This window comes from Rhinoderma darwinii, chromosome 13 (assembly GCF_050947455.1).
Source record: "Rhinoderma darwinii isolate aRhiDar2 chromosome 13, aRhiDar2.hap1, whole genome shotgun sequence".
NCBI lineage: Eukaryota > Metazoa > Chordata > Amphibia > Anura > Rhinodermatidae > Rhinoderma > Rhinoderma darwinii.
In genome coordinates, this window is record NC_134699.1 from 11,963,907 (window position 1) to 11,985,090 (window position 21,184).

Here is a 21,184-nt window from a genome sequence, read left to right on the forward strand (position 1 = left end):
ATCGCTAGTGCAGTGCAAATGAATGGAGAGGAGTGCATGATGCTGATTGGTCAGCGTCCTGCACTCCTCTGTACAACGCCCACTTGGTCGAAAGTAAAAGTACGCCCACTTGGGCATTAAGAAAGCTCATTAGCATAAACCAAAATCGCTCCTAACGTTGTGAAAAAAGATCGTTTTTAAATAAAAAGCATTACTGTCACCAACATTACAGCGCCCATCTCCTTATATAGGAGACAGGGCACTTATAATGTGCTGACAGAGCCCCTTTAAACAAAATAAATATGTACAAGAAAGGCATCATTGGTCTGCTCTCCTGGATACAATCCTGGTTTCGGCTTAAAAAATGCAAACAAAATCTGCAGCAAATTAGGATTGTCGCGATACCAGAATTTAGACTTCAATACCGATACTTCGTGTAGTATTGCGATACTCCATACCAAAACGATACTTTGCCAACAATAAAGCCCCATGTGCACGGCCGTGATTTTCGGGTCGGCCGGCCGCGGAGTGTCACCCGCGGGCAGTGCACATGGCCGCGTTCATTATTTCCTATGAGCCCGGACCGCAGAACACGGCCGTAATAAGACATGTCCGTTCTTTCTGCGGTCCAGGCTCTTGGGTTTATGCACGGACCATGGAAACCACGGTTGTGTGCATGGCCCCATAGGAATGAATGGGGCCGCAATTCTCCAGTGGATTTTCGGCAGCAAAAACACGTTCGTGTGCATGGGGCCTAATAAAAAAAAAAAAGTTCTTCCATTTTCTGATGTGAAGTGCGAGGTGTAATGAATTTTGAACCTCCATGTGCCTCACATTAATAGAAATTAACCCCATCATGTTCCTCAGTCATAATGGACAACATTGGGTTAATGTGATAGATGGGGTTAATTACTAATAATGTGAGGCACACGAAGGCTTCAACTTTAATGTACTTGCATATTTATATACCGATAGTACACTGGCATATATCTATATACTGATAGTACCTAATACAGCCGTTGACCCGCTCCTGACAACAAGTGCGCGCGCGCGGTCAGCACGAGGTGATGCGGCTGGCGCTGCACTAATGAGCGGCGACGCAGGCACTGAAGACAGAACATGGGGGTGTTTTGCAGCGCGCCCGCCATGTTCTGTCTTCAGTGCCGCCGCCCATTAGTACAGCGCCGGTCGCATCACATCATTCTGATCGCGCGCACTTGTCAGGACTCAGGAGCGGGGCAATGACTGTATCACACAGCCGCAGCCCCGCTCTCATACATTCATGTGTTACAATGCTGAGCTGTGCGGCGGCACAGCTTAGTACCGAAATACATGAAATAACGGTATCGAAACAGTATCGAAGTTTCGATGCATCGTGCAACCCTACAGCAAATCTGCACTGTGCGAACAGGGCCTTAGAGTGGTACTTCTATTTATTATTATTGAGTGCTCATGAGCTCCAGTACTTCATGAGGAGGTAGGTACTGTTTCTTTTAGACAACTAAAGAAAACTTTTTATCCTTTTCATCTACAGATTTACAGAATATACATCAAGGATATTTAAAATCTGCCGCCATAGCGTTAAGGACGGGAGAATGTTAGAGGATGCTGGGAGTTGTAGTTTCACAGCAACTGTAGAGCCACAGGTTAGAGACTGCTGGTTTATAGGATCTTTGAGTACAGAACACTGCTCACATGGACTTTAAGGGAAACGAAACTTTCAACATGTCAGAAGTTTTGATCGGTGGGGGTCCAAGTACTGAGACCCCCACCGATCACTAAAACAGAGCGGAAGAAGTGCGCGTTCTGCCTCTTAGTTTCTGATATAGCTTTCCCCGAGGAAGCAGAGCAAGCAGTGTACGGGCTCTTAGACTTTCTATTGAGCTCCGTTCCGAAGAAAGCCAATCAGAAATGAAGCGGCACTGCGATCACCCGACCATTTAGTTTTAGCGATCAGTGGGGTGTCAGTGCCCGGACCCCACTTCTGACATCTATCTATGACATGTCAAGAGTTTAGTTACCCTTTAAGTATAAACTATACAAAAATTCTATAGAAACTAACTAAGTATTGGTCCTAGAAAAGTCTGAATAATACTGCAGGCTGAGATGGGGAATAATACGGCGCGGCGGCTGCCAAGCTGCTTTACCACTACCTCCTACCCAAAAACTGGACATTTAGTCATTGGAGACAGACTGGTTGCTACAGATACACTGCCTAACAACTACAGCCTTTTGTCTGGGGTTGTCAGGCAAAGAGCCCCTAGCAACCAGACTCATTACTTACGCCTTCAGCTGAAAAATGAAAAGAAGCTGTTGTACCTCCTTGGGAACCAGACCGTGGGTGCGACTGCAACAATCCAATATCATCTGGATCCTTATGAGGACGTAGGTCATGATCATAATGCGTCATAATTTGGACTAATTGATGACTCTGTGCCCATGAATTAGCCGATGCCAGTATCTGATGTACGCTGGCATCTGTGTGACGGGATATACTTGTTCGTGGGCAGCCATGGGGTGGCAGCAGTCCAATATTTATGCAGATCAACAGGGACTGTATAGCAGAGCTGAATTTGTCATTTGGCACAGCTCATCATGATACTATCTGTGGTTTTACATGGGACTGCAGGTAAACCTACTCAATTATCTTAACTCAATACAGTCTCATACAGAGTGGTGGCTAGGTTTTCCTTCGCCCCCGGCAAAGATTCAGGTTGCTGAACCCAGCGCCAATGCCCCGCCAGCCCGCCACTAGTCTCATAGCCTTAAATGACCATCTCAGCTCTGCTACATTCATACTGTTTTTTTTTGCAAGAGTCTATATTATACAAATTCTTCTCGCCCCGTCACTATAATTTATGTCTGGTCCCTTTGCATGCCTCCATCAGTCCCGCTTGTCTCTCTTACCAGTTCTTGATGTAGATGCCGGGCATTTCAGCGGTCTCGACAATGAGAAGAAACAGTCTGTCTCGACGTTCATCCCAGGGGCTCCTCATCAGCGATCTACACTATTAAGTAATCAGTCTACTTTGTCCAGAAACGAGCCCTAGCATTGGATTTCCATAGCTCCTTCCTATGCAATCATCCCAGCAGCCTGTCCTGGCACGCTCAGCAGTCTCTCATCGGTCTATCACTTGACTGTCTCATCTCCCCATTCATCCCCTCATCATTTTTGTGCTAAAAAGAAACAGTACAATACACGGCGTATAATAAAGCGTCTGCAGCAAAGCGATATTTTCCCTCAACCTCTCACTAAATAAGCCTTTGCGAGATCCTTTTCAGATAAAGTTCCCAGATTTGCTCAGTGCAATAGCAGGCAGAGTTGTCATAGTCCCCGCGGTACAGTCCTACTGCTTGCAGATCTCTTCCAGTGTGGAAAACTTCGGATCGAAATCGTCCAGGAAGCTAAAGTCCGCGCTGTTGTCCGGGAAGGTGAAGGAGTCAATGGAGTCAATCCGCTCCAGGTCTCCCTCGTAGGCGTATGTGCGTGGCTTGTATGCGCTTATTTCATCATCGCTCTTCATGTCCTGAAGTCTCTGGTAAACGGGAAAAAGTAAAATTATTAAAAGGGCAATAAAATGTCACCATTACATACGAAATTTTAAAAAAAACACTGAACAAAACGGACATGGAAAAGGACTAAGGCAAACTTTACTGTAGCAACCAGTGTCAGGCAGCTGCTGCTAAGCCAAATAAGATCATGGGATACATAGATGTACATGACGGGGACATAGTTCTAACACATTATAAATCTCTAATTATACCGTACATGGATTATTGTGTTCAGTGATCGAACCAGTGTACAAGAAAGTGGGTTGAAGGGCGAGCAACTAAAGTGATAAATGGACTGGGTATCTATCTGGGTACTGGGGACTAATTTACACAGAAAGATGATCAAAATTAGGGTGATTTCGTTAAGAAAAAAAGAAGGTGCTACAGCTCGACTCCCTAGAGCTTATTTGCTATCTACCCTCTGATATTATACTATATAATCCGTTGTGAGAAGCGCAGTTATTAGTCAGTCCACGATCAAGATGATCAGATTTTGCAGGGACTATGCAGACTGATACCCACTCAGTTTTTTAAAGGCAGAAACCCTAAGGCCAGGTTCAGACATGCCGTTTTGATGCAGTTTTAGGCCTTATTCACACAATTTAAACTGCATCAAAAAATGCCTCTAAACACACCTGCATTTTGTGAAATGTAACAGCTTTTTTTTATGGCGTATTTAGTGGCGTTTTTCACTTCGTGTCATATTCTACATGCCTTTTACTGGCATTTTGACGTCCTATAGAGAAGCCTATGGGAAAAACACTTGGGGAAAATCCAGCATTTCTGGGTATGGCGCATTTGGAAAAAAACGCCACTGACCACAAAATGGTCTAAAAAAACGCCACAAACCAAAATGTAGTTGTGTGTAGTCCATTTTATAACATCGCGCTAAAAAAAAGGCATAAAAAATGTTGTTAACACCACGCTGTGTGTGAATTCAGCCTTATAATACAGTTTTTTTGAGCCAAAGCCAAATGTGGATCCAAAAAGTAAGGAAATGTATAAAGTAAAGACGGATGAATCTGCTTTCTTTGTGTCCACTTTTGTGTTTAGTTAAAAAAAAACTGCATCAAAAACTGAATCAAAACTGTGTGTGTGATCCTGTCCTAAGACTAAAATCACAAATGCCATTTTCGTGGCAGTTTTTGTAGCCAAACATAGGAGGGGATGCAAACACAGAAGTATCAGTGTCTTCTTTATACTTATCCACCTCTTTGGATCCACTCCTGGCTTTGGCACAAAAAACCCACATCAAAAACTGCCACGAAAACTCCTTGTATTAGGCTTTATTCACACTTGCCGTTTCGATGCAGTTTTTCGAGTCAAAGTCGGTGGTGGATCCAAAAGGAAGGAAAATTGAAAAGGAAAGACTGAAATATCTCCTCTCCTGTATGTGGCTCAAAAAAGTGTGTGTGTGTGTGTGCGTGTGCGTGTGCGTGTGTGTGCGTGTCCAGCCTTACACTTACTCTGCTCTTGTCATATGGAGAGATTGTAAGTGGAGCAACACATGACTGCAGGATCAGACTAAACAGAGGGTTTATCTGCAATTCAGATCCATGGAAAGGCATGGGTCCGTATAGGAGCTGTATACATAAAACGGTAGAAGTGTTTTTTGTTTTTTTTAATCCAAATTACTTGCACAGTTGCTGTATTATTTAATTTTAGATGCATTGGCGCAATAAAAAAACTTAAATTGGTTGCAAAAGTATACATACCCTTTATCATATGGCCTGCAAGTTTCCAGAAATATCAGTGTTATCTATTGCTTTGCGTATCTGTATCTTGTATTTCTACCGGAATCAGTTTTGTGCTGACCTCAGCGATCGTGCACCTGGACCTCAGGCAAAACAGAGCTGGAATTACCAAGCGTTGGTGGATGGCTGCACGTCGTGACATGCGTGTGACGTCATGTGTGTCTCCGGTTATTATAGCATGACAGCCGATTGACAGGTTTATTACAGTCACCTGCCGTGCATTCCTCTGACTTGGACGTCATCCAGTACTCATGACTCATTACAGTCATGTTTAACACTTAATGGGTCTGATCATTTGCCATGTTATTAGGTTTGCCCGTTTTCACCGCGGGCGATGCCGGGCGTGCCGATAGGTGAAACGATATAAACAGACTGCTTGGGTGTTAGGTTTATATAAGCGGGTGCAACTGGTCTACGACAGCAATGAGCAATCTATACATGTGGAAGGTGTAATTATTTACTGTCCGGATCCATCAGATTCCGCTCCGATATTCGGAAGCCGCACTAACCCTCCTATTATAGTAGGTTAACGCTTAACCTGCAGTCCCTCCGATCTATATACCCCTATGTCCTGCACAGCGTGACAGCCCGGCAAGAAGCAGAGCGATATCCGTGACAAGTCACATCCTTAAGGTGATGGTTTTAAAAGGGCATTTTGGACATTAGAACTTTTCCAAGCAGAACAACAGAGTCCTAAACTTAATAGGGATCAATCACTTCTATGGAGACAGGTGGAATGGAAGAGAATACAGACTCTTAAAGGGCACGTCCATTTTTGGGCAGTCTGTCCCGTGCTCACGGTTTATAGCAGCAGTGGAGCATGTTGGTAATATCTTCTCCTGTCTTCAGGCTAGGCCATCAATATCAGATCGGTGGGGGTCCGACTAATTAGCTGACCGAAGGGATCGGGGCATTGTTTACCAGGCACAGCGCCGTGCACTTGGTAGTGGCTGTGCTTAGTATTGCAGCTCAGTCCCGTTCACTTGAATGGGACTAAACTGCAGTGAGCTGTAATAAAAGGCATAGCCACTACCAAGTGCCTGGTAAACAATGAAGAGCATGCGGCCCTCCAGCGGTCTCAGTGGGGCTGCCATCAATATTATAGTCCCAGAAAACCCCTTATGGTGGCTTCACACACAGCGTTTCTTTGGAAAATGCCACACTTTTGGTGGCATTTTTTGCAGCAAAAAACACTGCGGCCAGATGTTAGCTTGAAGTCAATAAGGAAATATAAAACACACTACAAACATGGCGTTTTTTTAGCTGGCTTTTTTTATTTTGCCGTCAGTGGCATCTATTCAGCCATTTTTTTCCCACAGACCTTCATAGGTTTTTTTTTTCCTCTTCAAAAAAAGTGTCAATGTGTGTTACCGTTACTGCCATTTTTGGGGCGGTTTTTTTTCAGAATAATTCATGTATTACAAAGAGGAATCTTTGCATCACATGACCTTTGAATCCCATAATTAGGAATGTGAAAAACGTCACCTAAAAAACCCCAAGTAGTAAAAACACACGATGTACCATTGTACTAAAAAAACTTTTTGGACATGTCAGAAGTTTTGATCGTTGCGGGTCCGAGCACTGAGACCCCAATGATCGCCAAAACTAAAACCGTCAGAAGGGTGAGCAATGTGCCGCTTCGTTTCTGATTGACTTTCCTCAGACAGCCGTGCGAGCGAGACTCAGACTTTCTATTGGGCCCGTACAAAGCTTCTAGAAGCGCTCACCCGAGGGCTTCTGCCACTTCATTTTAGCAATTGGTGGGGGTCTCAGTGCTCGAAACTCTACCGATCAAAACTTCAGACATGTCAAAAGTTTTTTAAAAGTTTAGCTACCCTTAAAGTTTTTTTAGATGCTTTATTTTTGCCCAAAAAATGCCATTAAAAAAGTGTGTGTGATGAAGGTCCCTGCAGAAAAAAATAATGCATAGCAGTCACTAGATAATAAACGTATAGAGCGCTGTTTACTATGGACAGGCTTTAGAACTGCTTGACATTGAGCGTCTCAGCTTCAGATAATATGGGGGGTCCTAAGTGGGGTGACATAACACTAGATAAAGGGGTTTCCCACCATAGAAAGTGATGGCATAGCATATTAATAGGATAAGCCCTCACTTTTCATTGGTCAGTGACTTACTGCCAGGACCCCCACCGATACTTAAAGCGTCTCTGTCACCACATTATAAGTGGCCTATCTTGTACATGATGTGATCGGCGCTGTAATGTAGATTACAGCAGTGTTTTTTATTTAGAAAAACGATCATTTTTGACGGAGTTATGACCTATATTAGCTTTATGCTAATGACTTTCTCAATGGACAACTGGGCGTGTTTTACTTTATGGCCAAGTGAGCGTTGTGGAGAGAAGTGTATGACGCTGACCAATCAGTGACCAATCAGCGTCATACACTTCTCTCCATTCATAAAGCTAATATAGGTCATAACTCGGTCAAAAATGATTGTTTTTCTAAATAAAAAAACACTGCTGTAATCTACATTACAGCGCCGATCACATCATGTACAAGATAGGCCACTATATGTGGTGACAGAGCCTCTTTAAAATGAAGGGGCCTCAGCGCTAGATAAGTGCTGCTGCTCCTTCACAGCGGCGCTCCCAGCCACACACTATCCAGGGAACCGCAGCAAAGCCCAAAAGGACCTCAGACCTAATTCTCCAAATAGGAAGGAATCGCAGAGGTCGGACCCCCACGACCAGAATGTTATAGCATATCCTAGTAATATGCCATAACATTCTATAATAGGAATATCCCTTTAAGGGAGGACAAGCCCTTTCCATATTTCAATGTAAGACAGGGGTGTTCCCTGCTTAGGACCCCCTTATTACCCAGACTTTTGTTTTAATTAACCCAGTGTATGCGTATATAACATGGTCGCCCTTCATTTCTCCTTGAAGTTATTCACTTACCTGACTGAGCATTTCTCCAATTTTCTCTACAAAAGCATTTTCATATCTGTGCTTAAGGGATCCATTCTTCATGTATTTGCTATTCTGCAATTAAAATAAAAATTTTTATTTTTTTTTTAAATATTATAACATGTGTTATGATCAGCAGAAAGGTCTCCATATAAACGTCACCCACAAATGGGGGGCAAATATTGAGTTTCCTGTACTATGTAACTACCCTGGCCATGTCAATGTGCCCTGTGCTTTCACTATATTCATTGGCAATGTTAATTTGCTTTACTTTAAGGACATCTAGTGGTGAAACATGGAACAGCATGAGATTTTGTACTGCGTTGCCTTCAAACAGACGGTATCGGAATGTTATCAGCGCCATCACAAATCCAAATTAAAAAAAAAAGGATTTCCTTATCTCATGATAGCGGGTGAGGTTCTGAAAATATATTCCTTTTTACCCCTGTGTAGGGTTAACTGCTGCTGTATTAGCCTGTGTACACAGTGCAGATTTGGTGCAGTTTATTATGCGTTTTGATGTACCATGAGTGAGTGAAGACTAGCGCAAACAAAAAAAGATATAGTGCCATTATGCATAATGTTTGGAAAATGGAAGCAGGAATTTAAAGCCATTTCACAGATATTATACACCTACGTGGCGCTGTCTATACTAGATTTGTATGTGATGTGGGTGCAGTGCTCATCTATAGCAAAATATATGATTGTATAAAGACAAGAAATGACCGTACCTGATGCCATGTGCCATTCTGACTCTGCATGGATTGGGCTGCCTAAAATGGAAGGGGACGGGTGAATACATTTCACATCAAACCAGACTATAAATAAAGACTTAAAGGGGTGGTCCAGTATTAGAAAAACATGGCTGGTTGCAAAGACACCACCACATCTGTCCACAGGTGATGTGTGGTATTGTAGCTCGACCCGATCGCCTCAATGGAGCAAAGCCGCAATACCCTACACAACCTGTTGACAGGTGTGGCGCTGTTTTTGGAAGAAAGCAGCCATGTTTTTCAAAAATATTCTTTTAATATGTCACACATACAACAGCCGGGTCAGTTACCTCAGACCACCACCGATTTTCCTACTCCTCCCTTGCTCAATGCTCACATCTGCCTATAGCTAATAATTCTTAGCCAATCTCACAACAACATCACCCAAGTTAACACAAGAAGACTTACCTGTGCCCGGATCTGGTTTTGCCCTGTGCGTTTAGAGACCGATCCTACAAGTCCTGCACCATCCTGATAATACAAACATGTTTGCACATGTAAAATTCTTATTTACGTAGCATGTCGACTGTATCCAATAGCAACCAGCAGAACAGTGAATGCAGCTCTGGGTTATGCACTTACAAATTGTTATGTAGAATTGTTATGCAGCTTCTGTGACTGGGTGACTAAAGACAGTTCTCCACAGTCGCTACAATGGCTGACCATGCTGCAGCTTCCTGTCTCCAGTAACCAAAGGAACAGCAGCTCTTGAGCACAAACTGCTGCTCTAACAAGTAAAATACTGTAATAAGTAAGTAACCTGAACATTCAGGAGCACATGCACGTTTTACTAATGCCAATCCCCACTCACCGTTTCCAAAGAGTGAAGCTGTGCCCGTGTCGCAGGGGCTCGCCCAACTGCATCCTGGTGTAAAAAAAAGTTTGACATTTGTTAGAATTGCCGTCTATGACTTGTGAAGTAGCAAAGTAAATAAGTTTAGCACTCACGCCAACCCAAGATTGATAGTGGGATCTTGGAACTGTACTAGAGAGGGTTCGTCCAACCGCTTCTTTATCCTGCAATTAGGTCACATATTAGATCATTTAATTTACACAAATAAAACGACATTTAAAGGACATGTCCAGTTGTCCTAAAAATGGTATAAAGTGTGAGTGACTACCTGTGGGTAATGCTTGCCTGCTATGTTTTTAGCTGTACTATAGTTGGGCACAACTATGATCGGTGACTGCAGATTGGCTGCATTATCTATTGGAGCCTGCTGTAGTCTAAAATCCACCTCCTGTCTCATCTGCTCTGTCCCTGCCCATGCTTTACACTGCAGCTCTGCTTGTTCTGATTAGCTTTTGTGTGTCAGCAGAAGCCCACCACAAACTTCGCAGGAACTGGCAGGCGTTACATTGACAGTGCGGACTCTATAATGCATCTATATTACACATTCGTGTACAACCAGCCTAGTCTGCGAACAGTTTCTGCTCTACCCATAGGTCGGCTTATCATACGTAGCCTATTAACACAATGGCGCAGATTTATTACGGTGTCTGCATCTAGAATGTGTTGTAAAATGCGCAAAATTTAAGCACAATGTTGTACATTTAATTTTAGACTAATTTAAGAACAGATGTTTGCACCTCACTAGACACTTTTAAAAAGTGTCTCGAAAAGGGGGTGTGGTTTAGTGTGAAGGGGGTGTGTCTTAATATGTGCCAAAACGTGCCAAATTGAGCCAAACGAAAACCAATAGGTGACATTAAGAAAAAAAGAAAGAAAAAGTATCTAACACGTCTAGAAAGATGCGCCAAATGTATCATATAGCGTCTGTCACTGACAAAAGAGACGCCTATCCCGACTGTCTGGTCTGCATTTTGGCGTTTATATCTTACACAGTTTAGTAAATCTGCCACAACAAGTACAAAAAGGTGATAATTGCAGCAAATATATTCTATACTATAATTTACAGCTCCGTTTTGTAAAATCCGTAATAATTCTCCCATAGAAGTGCTCGGAGCCTCCGATTTACAGGTTTGTTTATTTTTGTCGCAAATCAGTAAAAAAAAAAAATAAATGTTTAAAAAATCATGGCGTGTTCCATCGCAGGCGGTATGTATAGAAATATATTCCGCTAGGAGCATCGCCCTGACGGAGCATGGTACGGGGTTCTCCATACGGCCCACGCACAGAACTTGTACAACATTCAAGTTACCTTTGTGGCGAGATCAATATTTCCATTTCCATTGGCGATGAGAACAGCCGGACTCGCCTGTTGGTATAGAATAAAATAGTGTATTAATTATATGGCAGAGTTAAGGCTCTTTTACATGGACCGATGATCGGGGGAAGGGAGCGCTCTTTTGTCGGGTGATCGCATCTTTCATGCGGTTCTAGAAATGATCGTTGTTGGCAGCTCATCTCCCGGCGTAAACAAGGGATGTGCTGCCGGCAGCGATGCAAACTGTATAGGGATGAATGATATTCTTCGTCCCCCATACGTTACAATGAATGCTCCATGTAAACGGGGCTCAATGAGCGCCGGTCAACATCCTACAAGGTAGAGCGGCGCTCGTTTACAGGCATATATCTGCCGGTGTAAAAGGCTGTAGCTAAAGAAAAGAAAAAAATGGAAAACGATACACTTAAATATAATACAGTGCCACCTAGTGGCCAAAATATAGCGTGAAATACCATGGGGCTCATTTAAGGAGATTAATGCGGATGTAAAGTAAAGGTTTTTCCCATGGCAAGAAATTAGATTCCATTGCATGATGCAGGACAAATGAAAACAGCAGCGCTTTCAAGGTTTAAAAACACGCTTTTGTTCCAGGAACAGCGCCCCACTTGTTCACAGGTTGTGTGTGGTATTGCAGCTAAGCTTCATTTAATTCAATGGATTCGGACTGCAATACCAGAGTACCAGACACAACCTATGAACAGGTGTATTGCGGCAGCCATTGTTTTCTAACCTTTGACAAACCCACTCTGAATGATATGTATTGTGCCTCCTTTTTCATACAGCTGGGACCGGCATTAGAACGGGTACTTGCACAGCGCCCCCTATGTAATGCCTGTGCAGGACGTGAAGGTGCTTCAATTTAGGAACACTTACCTGAGATAATGCACTTCCCCCCTCCTCATTATACTGGATCAAGGTTTGGTTTCCCTCATCATTCCCGGGGATGTTGCGATGTTTATTTCCACCAGAGCCACAGAGAAAGCACATGAGCAAACACAATGCCACTGTAACAAAAAAACTAAACAGTATCAGAGCTGGGGTTCTGGGTCCGAATCCGACCAAGAGCAACATCTGCATGGAGATTGTATGTTCTGCCCGTGTTCGATGGGTCTCCAAAAACTCACTGATAGGCCAAAGTGTGTGTATCGGAGAGAGGAAATTAGATTGCGAGCCCTATTGGCGACTGGTGACAAACTGTATATAAGCAATCGGAAATAAAATAATGAGAACTGATCCCATACTTACACAGGAACAAGAGCAGAGCCCCAATTATGGCCCCAATGGCCCCACCGCCCATGTAATGTGAGGCCGGCTCCAACTTCTCACAATTCTGCCCGTCTGGACAGCTGCACACCCGTATATTCAGGACTTGTTGGCTGTAAGATCCCTGTCTGTCATAGATTTCCAGGGGTATGGTGTAATTCCCCTTCGTGAGGTCTTGACGCATTAAGATCTCAACAGATTTGTCTGCAAAAAAATAAATAAGAGTATTGAATAAAACCCCTTAGGCCTCAGACGGCCGTGTTTGATCCGTGGGATACGGACTATGTGTTGGCAGTATTACCTGGACCAATCACAGTTCAGGGAGTCTGACTCCTAGCATCCCAGTCATCCATGACGCTGTGAGTCCCGGCCTCCACTCGGGGAATACTGTCCCGTACAGTAATCAGGTCTTCAATACGGGACGGTATTTCTGCAGGGAGGCAGGGACTCTCAGCGCCATGGATGACTTTGATGCTAGGATCCCGGCTTTCTGAATTGTGGTCTGTCCAGGAAATACTGCCAACACAAGGTCCGTAGACCATGGACCGAACACTGCCGTCTGAACAGGACTTAAATGGTTATAGTCTGACAACTTGGATCAAAAAAAAAAACAAAAAAACACTAGAGGATTTTCCCCCTAGAGATGTATATGACATATTGATGAGTGACGGTCACGTGCACAACCTCTACACTGCCAATGGCTACACCCCTACCCCTATACTCAGGATTGTGGGGTAGGGGTCCCAACAATTTATATGCCATAATTTTCACTAGGCGGTTGTCCCACAATAACTACAGGATAGGTGATAAGTGTCTGAATGCTGGGGACCCCACCAAACACTAGAACAGGCGTCCCAAGCTCCCCATTCCTCCTTACTCCACCCACAGTGAGGAGGAGCTTAAATGGAGCGGCGATCTAGCATTGCGGGTACCGCTTCATTAAGTGTCTATGGGGCTGACGGAAGCAGCCGAGCGCTGTACTCTGCTGTCTCCGTCAGTCCCATAGACTTTGAATGGATTGGCACAGCGCATGTTCGATCTTTGCTCCGTTCAAAGTTCTCCTCTCTGCGGGGCGTGCTGTGAGGAGGAACGGGAAGCTCTGACCCCTGTTCTAGTGATCGGTGGGGGTCTCATGATCAGTGGGGACCCCAGTGTTCAGATATTTGTCACCGATCCTGTGGATAGATTATATAAGTCTATTGTAGGACAACCCCTTTGAATGATTACAGATGATTACCGGAGTTCTGTCTGATGTCCCAGCTTTCCTTCACAGCTCGGGAATAATCCGCTGCGACGTCAAACTTGAACGGTCCGGCGTATGGATCCAGATCTTTGTCTGTGGCTTCAACAATAATGGGCATCTTGCTCTGCTGCTCACATCTCTGGAGGTACGGGGTGACCAACTGTGGAGTGTGGTCATTGATATCGGACAGGTAGAGCAGAACAGTACCCGTTCCAGTTCCTGGAGGTTCACCTAGGATGAAAATAGAGCTTAATTATTGTTAGGATGAAATAGACAAAATAGGTTGTTCGTAGTTAAAAAAAATAAGGCTCTGAATTTTTCCTAGAGACAGCGCCACTCTTGTTCATGGGTGGTGTCTGGTATTGCAGTCTTCAACTGAATGAGGCTGAACTGAAATACCAGACGCAACCCATTGACAAGAGTGGCGCGGTTTCCGATCAGAAAAAAAAAAGCAGCCCCTTTTTTGATCTCCCATAACAACCCAAAAATCATGTAGGCAGTATGAGTTGTCTGTTCATTGGGCAAACCTGTAATGGCCCCATTGTTCACATACAAAGTCCATGCCCTACCAGCCCAACCCCCACCCACAACTAGTTCTTGCATCTTGGCAATAACCCCTTACACAAGATCTGTATTACACAGTGAGAGGGGTTTGTAAACCCAGCCAAAAAGGGTGCAAATGCTCCATACATATACATGTATAATGGTTGGACATCACTTTTTCCCCATCTTTCCAGCTTGGGAGCATTGCCATAATATTTTAAAGGGGTTCTCCGCTTTGAACAGCCCCTACTTGTTAGAAGGTTCCCTTAACAATAGGCAGATCACAAAGTGTCCCCCTACTGGGACCTCCAGCGATCATCTGTAATCTGTGGGGAAACCTGGCAGTAGGTGCTCAATTTCTCTGCAGCACCCCCACAGGGGAAATTAGGCATTACATAGTGTTCATTCAGATCACTGGGTTGTCTGCGTAATCAAGGACAGGTCCTCCAGAACGAGAGACACTCTTTATAACCGCTCTCCATTCAAGATATCAGGATCCTGAGATGAGGATCCTGCACATAGGACCCCCCCCCCTCTATTAACTCAAAATTCTTTAATAGGGTGTATGGAAATAGGATTTTATAAGCTGGACAACCACTTTAAAAACTTCAAGGGGCGGTCTATGTTATAAATTGTTTTCCAGAATTTGTCGGGTTGTGTGGCATAAAACAAGAACATATTGGAAAAGTGGAGTTCCCTATGACAACCCTTCAGGTGATAGCTTTCATTTGAATTAATTGGGCCGGATTGGTTGCTAGACGGTTTTGATCAATCAGAGCAGAACTTATATATGTCCATAGCGGTTTAAAAGCGGAGTTCTGATTGGTTGGTAAGGGCATCTAGTCCTGTATTTCTTTTAGAGTAGGGGGATAAATCTTTGCTCATTGTGTCTGTAGTTTTGTTTTTATGCATTTTTATACAGAACATACACAGATCCTGTCGCTCGGCTTTCTTACCGTCATCTATAGCATGAACAATCACTGTATACAAGGTCTGGTTAACATAAGGAGATTCTCTGTCCAGCTCTTGAGTTGTTGTAATGACTCCGGTATTTTCATCCACGGTCATCCAACCAGCAGGGTCTTCAGCTATTTTATACCTGCCAATCAAAACAGAACCCTATAGTAATCACTGACGGCAGACATCTCACTCTGGAGCACGTATGCCGCGCAATATAAGTGGGTTTTTTAATCGTGGGATCTTATTGGCAATACAGTGGTATACGTCGGAGGCTGTTGTTGGAAGCACGCGTCAGGATGTATACCTCCAATGTACACAGTAAACAGTGTGTGAACATAGCCATAGGGCTCATTAACAAATGCCGTATATCCGATCTGTTTTAATTCCGGGTTTTGTATTTTTATTGCAAAAAGCGGTGCCAATACATTAAAATGTTACTATTCACATTTCTCTTATTTAATGGGTACATTTTGTATTTTTAAACACGCAGCATGTTACAATGGATCTGTGTTGGTACCATTTTTAGCCCATAGAACTCAATAGGCTGAATCTAACTCTATCTATCTATCTCATATCTATCTATCTATCTCATATCTATCTATCTATCTCATATCTATCTATCTCATATCTATCTATCTATCTCATATCTATCTATCTCATATCTATCTATCTATCTCATATCTATCTATCTCATATCTATCTATCTATCTCATATCTATCTATCTATCTATCTATCTATCTCATATCTCCTATCTATCTATCTATCTATCTCATATCTATCTATCTATCTATCTATCTCATATCTATCTATCTCATATCTATCTATCTCATATCTATCTATCTCATATCTATCTATCTCATATCCATCCATCTATCTCATATCTATCTATCTATCTATCTATCTCATATCTATCTCTCATATCTATCTATCTATCTATCTATCTATCTATCTATCTATCTATCTAATATCTATCTCATATCTATCTCATATCTATCTCATATCTATCTCATATCTATCTCATATCTATCTCATATCTATCTAATATCTATCTCATATCTATCTCATATCTATCTCATATCTATCTCATATCTATCTCTCCATCTCATATCTATCTATCTATCTATCCATCCATCTATCTCATATCTATCTATCTATCTTATATCTATCTATCCATCCATCTATCTCATATCTATCTATCTATCTCATATCTATCTCATATCTATCTATCTATCCATCTCATATCTATCTCTCCATCTCATATCTATCTATCTATCTATCTATCTATCTATCTATCTATCTATCTATCTATCTATCTATCTCATATCTATCTCATATCTATCTCATATCTATCTCATATCTATCTCATATCTATCTCATATCTATCTCATATCTATCTCATATCTATCTCTCATATCTATCTATCTCATATCTATCTATCTCATATCTATCTATCTCATATCTATCTATCTCATATCTATCTATCTCATATCTATCTATCTCATATCTATCTATCTCATATCTATCTATCTATCTATCTCATATCTATCTCATATCTATCTCATATCTATCTCATATCTATCTATCTCATATCTATCTATCTCATATCTATCTATCTCATATCTATCTATCTATCTCATATCTATCTCATATCTATCTCATATCTATCTCATATCTATCTCATATCTATCTCATATCTATCTCATATCTATCTCATATCTATCTCATATCTATCTATCTATCTATCTATCTATCTATCTATCTATCTATCTATCTATCTATCTATCTATCTATCTATCTATCTATCTCATATCTATCTATCTCATATCTATCTATCTCATATCTATCTATTTATCTCATATCTATCTATCTCATATCTATCTCATATCTATCTCATATCTATCTATCTCATTTCTATCTATCTCATATTTATCTATCTATCTCATATCTATCTATCTATCTATCTCATATCTATCTATCTCACATCTATCTATCTCATATCTATCTATCTCATATCTATCTATCTCATATCTATCTATCTCACATCTATCTATCTCATATCTATCTATCTCACATCTATCTATCTCACATCTATCTATCTCACATCTATCTATCTCACATCTATCTATCTCATATCTATCTATTTCACATCTATCTATCTCACATCTATCTATCCCATATCTATCTATCTCATATCTATCTCATATCTATCTCATATCTATCTATCTATCTATCTATCTATCTATCTATCTATCTATCTCTCATATCTATCTAAAGACACTTGAAAAGCTCTTAATTGAGTAAATGTGTGGGACCCGGCTGGATGTTATAAGATGGCATCAGATACCAGGATATTCTTGTAGACTGTAAAACGTTTGACTCTCACCTGATTTTATTTGGCACCTTATCAGGATCAGTTGCAGTAAACGTAGCGAGGATTGTACCCGGCTTCAGACCTTCTTTTTCTCTGATGATTTTACTTGCAGGAGAGAAAACTGGAGCATCATTGGAGTCTATGACAGTAATACTGAGGGTTACGTTGCTCCGTGCTATTGTTTTATCCATCCTGAGTTTGGCATTTTGACATGAAAAGTACGGTTCTTCATTCTCAACCGATATGACAACGGTTTTCGTTGGCATTCCTTCAAAATCCAGAGGCTGCAAAAATGAAAATAAAAATAATCTCAAAAAGTATATTCATAGAGGATATTCCTAGTGTCGGGAGGGCACAGCCAAACCTCACCTGTTCGGTTAATTTAAGAAATAATAGACATTGGCTGAAAAAATAAATCTAATCTCTGCAATCCCTATAGCTTCGCCCCTAGGTCAAGGCCATTTTGCAGAAGCTCATGTAGCGTTACACAAAAATTTACAAAACTTAATCTTCTGCTTAATATTTAGTGTCCATATACTTCAGGTGACTCGGTCGAACGCGCCAATTTCGGCGGGATCGGAAAACTATCTGATGTGTTTGGGGATGTCCCAACTTTCCCCCCGTTGGCTGATGTCAGGGAAAGGAGCATCTGGCATGTTGTATTTTAACATGCCCGATCCCTTGTTCCAGCAGGAAATAAGCCACAGCCAGAGGACTAGACATCAACGCTCTACGGAGCAAACCCGCAGATCCTTACCTTTATAATACTAAGAATTCCTTCATTGGTTTCCGGATCCGTCACCAGGTTGTAATTTTCTCCATCATTTCCAGTTAATATCTTGTACTTGGCTCTCCAAGCCGGTGTCTTCGGGACATCCTTGTCTTCTACTTTTAACCGTATCAGGTCGTTCTTGACTTCCCCCTCGGGAACAGATAGCTCATACTGAAAAGAAAGACAGGACACTTGAAGAGCCCTATAACCTCTTATTTTTATAATATTTACTTAGAGGCCTTGTATTAATGTGCGCTGCTCTCACCATTGATTCCTATGGGAGTTCCAGAAACACCCGAGCCCGTTTGCAGCCCTGTTTCGACCCGCAGTTGTCATACATTTCTTGTCTAAGGTGGGAATACCCGTTTAAGCTCCCCCTAGTGGTGGCTGCAGGCACCCAGAATTTTTAGGCTCTGTTCACACTTCGGTCGTTGTCATTTTGACAGTACAAACAGCGCTGCATAGAGCGCTATTTTTCCTTTTTAAAAGGATTAAAGCTCTGTGATAGAAACAGAGCCTCAACCTTTAAAAAGACATAGTAGGATATTAATCAGTGTCACGGAACCCATGGAATTGACTGTCACTGGGGCAGCAGGGGCGGTTGTGAACCCGCCTGGTCACCAAGGGATTTGACTCCGGGATACTGAGTCTAAGGAAACCCCTGGTTTTCACCCTTTAATCCCTGTACATATATCTGGACTACGCTGCAGGGGAACCCCAGGTCGCTACCCCCAAAATGGTCTCCCTTGGTGACGGCTGACTTAATAGGTGTTGCGTGGTCTGGAATGGAAAAAGGTCAGGGCAGGCTGCAGAGGTTCCACATCGGTATTGACGAAAAATGCCAGGGCAGGTGGCTAGGTTCATCAAAAGTAACATAGCAAAGGGTCAGGGCAAGCGGCAGGCACGGACGGTCAAAAGTACAAGCACATGTCAAACACAGAAATCCAAACACTAGATATCAGGAGAACTTCTTGGAACACAAGAGGAACCAAATTGATATGGCAAGGTAGGAAGGAGAAGGAGGACCTTAAAAAGCCAGGGAAAGCTCGGTATGAATTTTGGCACGCGCTGGCCCTTTAAGAAAAGCAGCGCGGGCACTAGGACCCAGATGCCAAGTCAGAAGGGGCGGAGCGGCGGCGGAGAAGTCCGCCCTGAGTAGAGGAGCGGTGCAGGCCAGAAAGATTGGGGGGCCATAATTAAACGGCAGCGGGGGTGGTGACAACTAGCATAGAAGTGGGGACCTATTTAGATAACAAAAAATTTAAAAGAACAGTAGGTTTAATGTTTATTAGTACTCACTTTGTCATTGGTGAACACCGGCATATTATTATTCCCGTCTTGTACACTGATAATAACAGCCGTTGTGCTGGCCATGGGTTCAGCTGCATTGTCACGAGCACCAACGATCAGCCGGATGATGCTCGCAGTCTGAATGAGAAACGGCAAAAAATTCACTTGATATTCAAAGTCAGACGCAAATTGTTCGGGTTACTTGTGAATTTGTTATAACATTCTACATAACCAAACTAATACATAACCAGAGTATTGGGACTAGTCTAGGAACTTGCTGACTTGCCTTCTGTATTAGTTACCATGTAAAGGTGGCCGTCAAGCAATGTTACAGATCTGGACTGTTTTTAGGTATAAAATATCCATTCTTTATAACAAAGACTGTCATGTAAAATGTTGTAACCTGGGTAAGGTAAGGACGGTCATGGTCTAGGGCAGAGATTACCTAAAAATAGACCTATACAAGACAGGTTCTCCGCTTTGGACAGTTCCTACTTAAGAAGCAGGGCCGGCCATAGGATAGATGGCAGCCCGTGCAAAATTTTATGTAGTCGTCCCACCCCCATCATAAAAAAAAAGACCCATAAAAAATTATAATGACCCCACAGGATAATGCCTTTTTAGTACCCCCCCCCCCACACACAGTATAATGCTCCCTTTAGTGCCCCCCACACAGTATAATGTCCCCTTAGTGGACCCCCCACAGTATAATGTCCCTCCTCCGCTGGGTGCCACATACAGCCCCCCCTTTTAGATTCTGCCATACAGCCCCCCTGTAGATTCTGCCATACAGCCCCCCTGTAGATTCTGCCATACAGCCCCACTATAGATCCCGCCATACAGCCCCCTGTAGATCCTGCCATACAGCCCCCTGTAGATCCTGCCATACAGCCCCCCTGTAGATCCCGCCATACAGCCCCCCTGTAGATCCCGCCATACAGCCCCCCTGTAGATCCCGCCAAACAGTCCACAGGTAGATCCCGCCATACAGCCCCCTGTAGATCCTGCCATATAGCCCCCCCTGTAGATTCTGCCATACAGCCCCCCTGTAGATCCTGCTATACAGCCCCCCCCCCTAGTAGATCCTGCTATATAGCCCCCTAGTAGATCCTGCTATACAGCCCCCATCTCCCCCTTATAGACAGCGTCTTCCAAACAAATCAAAGAAAAAAAAAACTGTACTTACCTAGGCCCCGTTCCCGCGAAAAACGGAGCTGCTCCACAACGTGGACAGGTTCCTTGCGTAGGCAGGCGTGATCGAGTGGGGTCATCACGCCGGCCTGTGCAGGGATCCTGTCCCAGATGGGCTGCAGGGCGAACGGCATGTAACCTATGACAGAGCCGTAAAAACCTCCCTGCTTTGACATAGGATTCAATGATATCTGCGCTCTAAGGACGCAGAGACTATTGAATGTAGTGTCGCTACCACTGTAGCAGAGATCGCGGTGCCACCGGGCATAGGGGATCCCAGCCCAGCGGGTGGGACAGGCGCCTTCATGCCCGGTGGCAACGCTTGCAGCCGCTATGGCTGCTACAGCGGCAGTAACGCCACTGAGCAGAG

General features: G+C 43.1%; 1 protein-coding gene across 1 annotated transcript in view; it reads right to left on the bottom strand.

Moving 5' to 3' along the window:
- Nucleotides 1-211: 211 nt before the first annotated feature.
- The window catches only part of LOC142666822 (cadherin-like protein 26), a 46,655-nt gene continuing 25,682 nt past the window's right edge, over nucleotides 212-21,184 (bottom strand). The window contains exons 7-20 of the mRNA XM_075847037.1: nucleotides 19,633-19,761; nucleotides 18,319-18,504; nucleotides 17,574-17,845; nucleotides 15,186-15,328; nucleotides 13,681-13,917; nucleotides 12,426-12,647; nucleotides 12,054-12,184; nucleotides 11,154-11,210; nucleotides 9,940-10,008; nucleotides 9,803-9,856; nucleotides 9,400-9,462; nucleotides 8,950-8,991; nucleotides 8,210-8,293; nucleotides 212-3,515 (exon numbers count right to left, since the gene is read on the bottom strand). Coding sequence (XP_075703152.1) covers nucleotides 3,327-3,515; nucleotides 8,210-8,293; nucleotides 8,950-8,991; nucleotides 9,400-9,462; nucleotides 9,803-9,856; nucleotides 9,940-10,008; nucleotides 11,154-11,210; nucleotides 12,054-12,184; nucleotides 12,426-12,647; nucleotides 13,681-13,917; nucleotides 15,186-15,328; nucleotides 17,574-17,845; nucleotides 18,319-18,504; nucleotides 19,633-19,761 — 1,878 coding nt within the window. The 3' untranslated portion in view covers nucleotides 212-3,326. The remainder of the gene's footprint in view (nucleotides 3,516-8,209; nucleotides 8,294-8,949; nucleotides 8,992-9,399; nucleotides 9,463-9,802; nucleotides 9,857-9,939; nucleotides 10,009-11,153; nucleotides 11,211-12,053; nucleotides 12,185-12,425; nucleotides 12,648-13,680; nucleotides 13,918-15,185; nucleotides 15,329-17,573; nucleotides 17,846-18,318; nucleotides 18,505-19,632; nucleotides 19,762-21,184) is intronic.